At 50.3% G+C, this 9727-nt stretch overlaps 1 protein-coding gene across 1 annotated transcript; it reads right to left on the reverse strand.

The window, feature by feature from the left end:
* Positions 1 to 223: 223 nt before the first annotated feature.
* Positions 224 to 8170, reverse strand: LOC109774385 (disease resistance protein Pik-2). Its single transcript, XM_020333100.4, has 2 exons — positions 7060 to 8170; positions 224 to 2496 (listed from the first exon to the last, which is right to left on the reverse strand). The coding sequence occupies exons 1-2, from the start codon at positions 8055 to 8057 to the stop codon at positions 471 to 473; spliced, it is 3024 nt and encodes a 1007-aa protein (XP_020188689.1). The 5' UTR covers positions 8058 to 8170; the 3' UTR covers positions 224 to 470.
* Between the last annotated feature and the right edge of the window lie 1557 nt (positions 8171 to 9727).

The following is a 9727-nucleotide window of genomic DNA, read 5'->3' on the forward strand; positions in this document are numbered from 1 at the left end:
TTAATGAACTGCGGTGAACTATGAACAGAGAGCATCTTAGGCTGAATCTGAACGGTGTCATGTATGTTTGGCAAGTACATGGATGCCTTGCCAGTGCTTAACTTTAGGCCGTTTGTTATTGCCAAAGGTTTCAAGTCGACTGCAGTTCTTGAGCCATAGTTCATGCAGATACTTTGGATTGAAACTGAACTTGCAAATTACATAGAAATTTAAGTAACCATAATGACAATTCAACTGGCCCAGCTTTATTGGAATCAGATGCTTGAACAACATTTAAAAGTAAATTAAATAGCTAGGACTTCCAGCTTTACATGACAAGAACCAACCACATCAACAATGAAAGAACTAACCCCGCAAAAAAAAATGAAAGAAAATGAAAGGACCAAGTAAAACTGAGTTTGATGGGAGTCCAGCTTTAGTTGCTCCAGTGCAAGCTTCCGTTAGACTTTCTTCAAGCAGAGTGATCACTCCTACCCCATTACAACTCTGATCTGTTCGGACCCATTATTGCGTCGCCTCTCATTCTCCTCCTTCAGCAGCTCTCGTGTCTCAGCCACTGCACCTTCCATGGTAATGCCACCGATCTGCACCTCTTTAAGCTTTGTCAAGTGCTCGATACCCTCCATTTTCTTCCACTGGTCACCATAATTCAGCACAAGTGTCTCCAGCTTTGGCATGCATCCTTCCTTAAATATATAAACTCGGGGAACTTCAGGAGAATAGCCCAGAGTAAGTTCCTTGAGCTCGCGAAAGGACTGGTTACTGCCTGCAACCATATATTCAACGTGTCTTATGAAGTATGGCCCCAGGGTCAGCCTCTCCAGGTTGGGCAACTTACACAGGACGTTGAATAGTTGGTCACCATCAAGGTATGTCCACGCTATGTCAAACTCAATAAGGTTAGTGAGTGACCCCACCCAGTCTGGCAATTTGTCAATGCGGCCGCAGATCCTAAGGTAACGGAGAAGCCGTGGTGGCGTCTCTACCCCATGTAGAAAATTCAACACCTGTACGAAAGGCCATAGCTCGCAACCAAAATTTCCAATGTCCAGCCACTCGAGCGAGTACATCATGCTCAGGGAGCAGGCAAGCCCTTCGGGAACATCTGGATGAATAATTTCATGTCTTGAGTCAACATAGATACACAACTCTTGCAATTGATCCAATTCACCAATCTCCTTGGCGACCATCGGGTCTATCACAATCACTTTATTCAGGTGGCGTAGTGCCTTCATTCTGTTGATCCCTCGGGGCGCCATCCACGCAGACCATAAATTACCTTTGGTGGTGAACAACAGGTGCTCCAGCTTCTCTAGCTTTATAACTGTTTCTGGCAGACTTGTAAGTTGTGTTTGACGTACATCAAGGGTCTGCAAATGCTCGAGATTCCCAATTCTTGAAGGCATCTGCTTGATATCTGTACCCTTCAAGCTCAAGAACCTTAAAAGGTACATCCGGCAGATATGCTTCAGATACTTTTCTTCTAGGCCTTTGCAGTCTTCCATGTCAAGTACCCTTAGCAAGGTGAACTCTCCTAGACGAGCAAGCAACTTGGGCACTTCAGAATCAAATATGCTCAGAGACCGGACATGCTGCATAGTCATCCCCTTGATGCCATTCCTTGTACCATGATGTAGTGCCATTTTCTTTGACGATAACTCCTGGGCTGCCTCTACTCCACCATGTATGGTAAGACGGCGAATCCTATCATATGACATCCCTTCATATTGCCCACCTACCAGGCTAACAAAGTTGGACTCTAGGGATTTGGACACAATGACCTCAAGCATCATGTCGTGCACTCGGCACGTCTCTTCCCTCCACTGGTACATGTTGACTATATCGATACCTTGGTCAATCATGCTTCTACTCATCAACTCACTGAAGTAGGCTTCAGCAAGCTCCATCTGGGTCATCCCTCGCTTCTCGGGAATCAAACCTTCAGCGATCCATCTCTTCAACAGCCGATCCTTACAAATAATATAATCCTCCGGGAAAATGCTAAGATACATCATGCAAGCCTTGAGGTGATGGGGTAAGTGGTCATAGCTAAGTGTGAGTATCTGCCTCATCCCCTCCAAGGTAGGGTTGATGTCCATCTGTGAACCAGTTGATCTGCCAACTATTTGCCACATCTTCTTCCCTTCTGGATGTGTATAGCTTGCCAAAAGGCTTGCAATACTAACAATGGCTAATGGTAGCCCGCCACATTTTTTTAAAATTGTTTCAATTTCACCTTCCAATTCCTTCTCCTTCGGGCAAGAATCTTCGATCATTGAGCCAAATGCTTTGCTCCGGAACAATCGTTTGGACTCTTCCTCTTCTAGGGCCTTCATATGATGGATGTAATAGTCACCAACATTGCTGCATGCTTTTGCCACGGTATCTATCCGAGTGGTCACAATGATTCTACTGCTGCAGTTGCTGCTTGGTAACTTGGACCAGATTGCCTCCCAGGCTGCTTTGCTCCATACATCATCGATCAAAATTAGGAACCTGCACTCATTGATATGCAAGAGTTACAAAGAGTTGTCCGGACAAAATAGCAATTAATTCACTGCATCAAAATATATAGAATTTTTCTTAGGCTTTTATATCTGATTTTATGTGGCTAACTAGCATATAAAAACGAACAATTATCTAATACCATTTGCGTTAAGCCAGTTATGCAATTAATGAAAATCTTGAAACTGTTGTGCCGTGGACTTCTGCTAGCCCTTTCGTGTAGAAACACTAGTGTGGTATCCCACCAAGATTTTATGTCAACAAGTGATAACTAAATGTTCAGTAGCTTGAGTTAGTGGGGTTTGTGGTATCACGCAAGGTGGCATATCATTATCATTAGATGCACTCTTTGCTACATTGTCAACTTTGTAAATCGCTAGGACATTGTCAACTTTGTAATAAATCGTTAGAGCATCTCCAACGCCGATCCTCAAACCACTCGCAATCGCTCAGACCACAGGATCCGGATGTGTTTTGCCATCCAACGCTGGCTTGTATTGATCCGCATGTCGGTCTAGACATGTTTTCGCCCAAACCGGGTACAAACTGGGGAGGGGGCGGGGCTTTGCGGGCATCCAAACCGCTGCCACGCCCGCGTTTGACTTACCCGACCCACTAAAAAGTCATACCCGACTCTTCTGCACTTTCCATTTGATGCACGCGCTGCATCTATGATAGCCTGACTTATTAGAGATGATAGACTACTCATATCAATAAGGAATTCCTTTTTTTCTGGGAGCCCATTCGGAAAGAACTCCACAGTTAAGCGTGCTCAGCTTGGAGTAATTTCAGGTTGGGTAACTGCCGGGAAGTTGCTCCCGGGTGCGCACGAATGAAGACAAAGTGCGCAGAAAAGACTAGTATTGATCTGTGGGCCAGTCTAGATCCCGCCAGGAATAACGACCATCGGCGGGTGTGTTCAGGGTGTTACAAGTTGGTATCAGAGCCGACCCTCGCGGTTACACGGATGTTTGCGGACAGGTGCGCGGTCATGTTGTGCATGACGTGTGTGACCCGTCGTGGCACACGGCATGGCACATTTCCGGACTGGATGCACAGGCGTATGTGCCAAGAGAAAACGTTCATGTGGCCCGACGAGGACGTCGGTTCCTCTGAGTGGGGGTGTATGTGATAGCCTGGCTTATTAGAGATGATAGACTACTCATATCAATAAAAAATTCCTTCTTTTCCGAGAGCCTATTCGGAAAGAACTCCAAAGTTAAGCGTGCTCAGCTTGGAGTAATTTCAGCATGGGTGACTGGCCGGGAAGTTGCTCCCGGGTGCGCACGAGTGAGGACAAAGGTGCGCAGAAAATATTAGTTTTAATCTGTGGGCCAGTCTAGATCCCGCTAGGAGTAACAACCACCAGCGGATGTGTCCGGGGCGTTGTAGCATTCCATGCCGCATTCATGCCAGCCCAGAGCATGCAATGGCCGACATTGATGCCGAGCGACGTGACCGGATGAGAGGGCGACGCTGACCGACACAACCTATCGGGAGCCGCCGCTTCAATACAGATGTAGCCTCCCGAGGAACCAACTCCGGTCGCTGCGCCACATTGAAGCAGCTGACCGACCCTTCACATCGCATGGCCGCGGCTATTATTTAAGCCATGCACTGGCAATGCACATCCGCACTTCGTCCTCTCCGATCCCCTCCTCTCAGAGCCCCTCCAACTCCAGCGGCGATGCCGAAGTTGTGGTTCTCTGCGCCGACACGCGGAGGCGGTGGCGGTGGCAGTGCATCACCAAGGGGATCTTGTCGGTGCCGCCCCGCCCTCGATCTCCGGGACCCTCGGCATCCATGGTGGTCGGCACCTCCGGCGACGAGGAGAACCAGATGCCGGAGCTGCAGCCGCAGCAGCGGCCCTGCCTCCTTGCAAAGGCTGCTCTAACAAACAAAGAATTCGTCTGTCAAATGGAGATCATGACGGAGCATTTGCTCCATCAGATGGGCCCGGCGCCACCATCGCCGTCATGAGTCAAGGATGAGTCACTGTCGCCGCCGTGCTACCACGTGAAGTGGGAGCCGGCGTCCTCATTCCGGCGGGTCAAGGGGGATCCGTCGTCACCCCCGCGCAACTGAGGCATCCAGATCAGACGTCGCGGCAAGGAGGAGCCGACGTCGCCCCCACGCAACCACGGCTTCCAGATTGGACACCGCGTCAAGGACGAGCCTACGTCACCGCCCCACTGCAATCACCGCCCTGTCAAGGAGGAGCTGTCGCCCGTAATCACGAAGGCGCGGGGCTGCATCCTCCACTACATCGAAGGCAGTGGTGCCGGCGGTCCCTCGGGCTCGAGGGCCGTCGATTCCGAGGAGGAGGGCGCAGCGAGACAGCAGGCCATGTACGTCGGCGAAACACCGCCCGCCGCTTGGCGTTTGCCAAGTTCGACCCGGCGCCAGAATGGGTCCGCAACGACCCGAACCTCGCCGCTGGGTGGGCACTCGACCCCTCCGTGACCACAGCGGAGACGGCCGCCAGGCGCCGCTGCCACCTTGACTGCGAGCTTGTCAAGATCAGCGAGGAGTGATTGCTTAGCGTGTCCACCAACACTGGCAGAGGCAAGGGCGCCGTCTGCATTGGCTACAACGGCCCACTGCGCCGGACAGGAGGAGGCAAAGCGGCTCCTCAGCGAGCAGTTGGCGGCCGCCATACAAGGCTGTCACGGCCCTCCGGCGCCCTTCCACCGTTGGAGGGACGACGACCAACACCACAACATGGACGGCCATGACGGTGCAGCAGGGCAGGGCGGCCACGCGTATGAGGTGGTCGCCCGGTATAGGGTTTAGGTTTTTATTTCACTTTTTAGTTAAACGGTCAAAATATCGATCTTTTATGTAAATTATGTCTGAACTTTGATAAAATCCTGTTTGATGAATTTTGTATGTTTAGTTCAAGTACGGTTTTAAATGTATACGACTAGCGTTAGATAGTCGGCTCATGCATCTGTGTCCATGAACTGGTCCCATGTCTGTGGACGGATGCGGCATGCGGTTTGCGGGTCAGCGTTAGAGATGCCCTTAGCTCTATGCACGCTTCTTCAAATGCAACGAAGTGTACTCTATTATCTACCAAAACATATTTTCACATTTGGTCTGTTAACTATCGGATCAAGTACTTTTGTTAGTTAACTCTTGATCGTGTGTAAATTTAGTAAATATGACTTGCTTGAGACTATCTCCAATAGTGGCGGTAAAAACGCGCGCACACGGTAAAAGTGAGTTTTAGCATGCACGGGACGGTTTCGTGCGCTCCGGCGGATGCGAGAAACTCCGGCGCGCGGGAAAAAATCGCGCGCGCGAAAGTGACCGGGCGCGCTAGTTTTGGCGCGCGGCGTCCGGCGCGCTTTATAAATGCAGCGCCCGTCACGCGCCCTCCCACCGCTCTCCACCTCACCACGCGCCCTCTGCCGCTCTCTCCTCGCTCTTTCTCGCCTCGCCGCCGCCGGGGAGCTTCAGGCTACCACGACGTCCGCGGGCGCCCCTTCAGTGCCTTCTCTGCCGAGATCCGGTCCGACGAGATGCGCCTCGGCCTCTGCACTTTCGACACCGCCCACGAGGCCGCCCGCGCGTATGACGCGGCTGCTTGGCGCCTCTGGTGGCCTCGTAGGGAGATGAATTTCCCGGATGTGGCAACGCAGGGGCAGGCGCAGGACCTCACGCCTCCCCCGCGGCTTGTCACCGACGAGGACCGGTGCGACAACCGGAGGCGGGAGCGCCGCCTCGGCATCGCTGAGATGGATGAGGAGGCCATGGCGCTGTGGCGCCAACGCTTCCCGCAGGACGTCGTCAACGAGGACGAATTCTACGCGCAAAGGAGGGATGAGAGGGCGGAGCGAGCCGCCTATCGCGAGGGCAGGCGTACGCGGAAGCAGGCCGCACTCTTCAACATCGAGCTAGGAAACGCGTCGACCTGGGATAAAAACGATGATCGGTATATTGACGCCTTCATTACGACGTCGGAGGAGGAGGAGGACATCATCGAGTCGGAGTCGGAGAAGGATGACGACGAGTAGTTGAACTATGCTATGAACTATCTATGTTTATCTTGTTGAACTATCTATGTACCTTTTTTTATCTATCTATCGTTGTATCTATGTATCTTGTTTTTCGCGTATGTATGTGTATCGCGCGCTGTAGTTTAGCGCATCTGCTAGAGCGGCGCGCTTAATTTTTTGCAGCGGCCACTAGAGCGAGCGCTCCTGGCACACTAAAAGTGTCTATTTCAACGCTGTAAACTGTTTTTAGCGTTGGAGATGCTCTGAATAGTTCGTTTCTTATGACTTGCTTGAATAGTTCTTTCGTATCTTTCAAAGGGAGCCAGGGGGTGCATATGCTAGAGTGAGATAAAAAGCAGAAGCAACATCTTATTTGTCATAACATGGTAAAATCACAAATATTTTTGACAATGCTTAAATTCATCTATATCAGGCTATGAGCAACTCATGAGTGATTGTTAAACATGGTTGAAAGTTCTTTTTATTTGAGATTGTTATAATCAAGTACTGTATATATAATATAGTGTGTTTGTGCGTGTGTGTTGCTGGTTACCTGCTGTCCCGAAGACTCTCTCCGACCTCGCTTTGTAGCTGGCCTACATTCATGCTGTCAATTTTACCAAGAAGTTCCGCTAGCTTTTTCGCTACATCAGCCGCGTGCTTGGCTCCCTCTTCCAAGGCTTTCTTGGCTGCCTCTTCCGAGGAGGCTTCCTCGCACTTCAGGTCCACGCGCTCCGAGGTCTCTTTGGGCTGTCCGTTCTTGTTATTAGGAGCCACGGGCTGAGACTTCAGCCGCAGTATCTGCCGAAACAGGTGCTTCAGTAATCCCTCGACGTCCTTGCTGCCAAATGACTGCGACGCAGACACTACCGCCTGGCGCTCGAACTCCATCTCGAGCTGCCGGCATACCTCCATGGCCAGGGTGGTCTTCCCGAGCCCTCCAAAGCCCACGATGGAGAACACTTTGATCTTTTTGTCGTCCTCACCCACTGAGGCATTCACCTTGATGGCCAGCTCCGCAGCCTGGGCCTTGATGCCGACCAACTGGAACTGGTTGTGGTCGTTGTGAGGGCGGAGCGGGAGCGCACGTGCTGACGCCACCACTGCCTGGGAAGCCTCAGAAGAAGAAGCACTGCGGCCAAGCAGGTCCATGCTGACGCCGTAACGAGCATGGCGCTCGCTGATGGAAACAGCACGTAGGCGGAGGGCCGTGATCTCGCCGGCGAGGCGATGGCGAGGGAAAAGCGTTGCCAGCAGTCGCTTGGACCAGAGGAGGAAGCCGTCGCCCTGCCGGCACCTGATGCGAAACAAGTAAAGGTCGACGCAGTCCTCCGTGTCGTAGGCGAGCTCCCGGAGTTGCTTCATCCACTCCCGGACGAAGTGGCTCAAGCCACTGCCATCGGCTTCGGACTGCATGCGCAGGAGGGTGTTCATGGTGGCCAGCTCGTCCTTCAGCTCAGCGACCTCGCCGCCGATGGCACGGAGCTGCCGGAACTCCTGGCCAACCAGCTGCCCAACATTGATCAAAACTGTCTGTGCCGCGCCCTCCATTAGTTATCTTCTCTCTCTCCTCGGAAAGGGGATGAAAGTTTCGAGCCACCCAAAGGGTCAGTTTATAAATGATTGGGGGCACCTTCCGCGGACACGCTCAATGGCACGCGTACAGTGACCGGGTGAGTCACAAATTTTCCCATTTACAATCACATACTCTATATTCAAAATACCTAAGACATGCACATCGATCATTTTGGATGTATTAGTTCATGTTGGACCGGCGTGGTTTTCTAAACACCAAATAAATTATTCGTACTTAATAGGGCTATTTCACCGGCATCGTTTGGGGTTTTTAGTCCTACCTCACCGCCGGAGGAGTGACGCGGTCGGCTTAAATAGCAACGTCAGGCAAAAGCATTAAGCTACTCTGTTAATAGAGGCTATCAATGCTCACATTGTGAAGGAGCTCATACCCTTCACAAGGCGAGCATTGATGGCCGCTACTAACAGTGACAATTTTTCATAAGAATGATAACTTTTTGACAATCATTTCATCGAGCTCTTACAAAAAAAATCATAAAATACCTTGTCGGACAATGTGTCAAACACATAGAGAGCAATGTGCAGTCCGGCGTAAGTGAAATCGGGTAGGTCAGAGGGGGATTTGATGCAATTTTTGTTGGGGTTGGGCTCAGGTTCGACATAAAGGACGCGCTAGATCGCACCGGGCCACCCCATATCCGCCTCATATTTAGGTTGAATATAAGGGTGCGGGCAGCCCGAGTATTTGAAACCGGTCAGTGATCGGGCCATCTGCCTGGATGTTTGAGGAGGTGGTTTGAGACGCCAAGATGGAGATGCTCTTAACGCTCCTAACAGACAATCGTTGCAAGTATGGCATCAAGTGAAGCTAAATTCCGCTTCAGACTCGCAGCTAGCTGTTCCGACTCCTCCCCGCTTTATGTTCAGATTTTGTATCGAGTAACTCAGAAAATAATAAATTTAGTCATTAAACCCATTTAAGTGATCAGATTATGGCGCCGAAAAATCTCATGGCTGCCACTTCATCGCAGACAAGGGTATGGTTCGATGGCACCATTGGATTAGCTGAGGATATCGCCGGCCATGTGGTTAGGGATAGCCATTTTCACTGTTGGTTGGGTGAGGATTAGTGAATTGGATAGCTTTTCTTTTGTTTGGTAAGAAGGATGAAAAGTGGTTAGGGTTAATACTTTTTTTGCGGGATAGGGTTAAGACAATTAACACCTTAGCAACTCAAAATCAACACATATCCATTGCTCGCAGCCACAAGAAGTCGCATGAGAAATACTCCCTCGATTCCCAAATATAAGTCTTTTTAAAGATTCCAACATATGACTACTACATACAAAGCAAAATGAGTGAATCTACACTCTAAAATATGTCTACGTACATCTGTATGTTATAGTCCATTTAAAATGTCTAAAAAGACTTACATTTATGAACAGAGGGAGTATAATTCTAGTTGATTAAGTCGTAGGTGATCAAATACGAAGCCTCATTAAAAATACCAGTATGTGTAACATTCAGTCTGGTTGCATAGTACTAAACCGACAGCTATGTACACTAGTACAAATGACCATCGAGCCAGAATCATTCAAGCGGTGTCTGCATCAGCGACCAAAGGGCAGGTGCGTCGCACGTGGGCACGACGTAGAGCTGTGTAACGTCCAGCGCCATTCCGGTGC

Source organism: Aegilops tauschii, chromosome 5, assembly GCF_002575655.3.
Source record: "Aegilops tauschii subsp. strangulata cultivar AL8/78 chromosome 5, Aet v6.0, whole genome shotgun sequence".
NCBI classification, from domain to species: Eukaryota; Viridiplantae; Streptophyta; class Magnoliopsida; order Poales; family Poaceae; genus Aegilops; species Aegilops tauschii.

Coding starts and splice junctions, on each gene's coding strand:
- LOC109774385 (XM_020333100.4), bottom strand. CDS start 8,057: ATGGAGGGCGCGGCACAGACAGTTTTGATCAATGTTGGGCAGCTGGTT. Junction 2,497..7,059: donor GAGAGTCTTCGGGACAGCAG/GTAACCAGCAAC, acceptor CAATGAGTGCAG/GTTCCTAATTTTGATCGATG.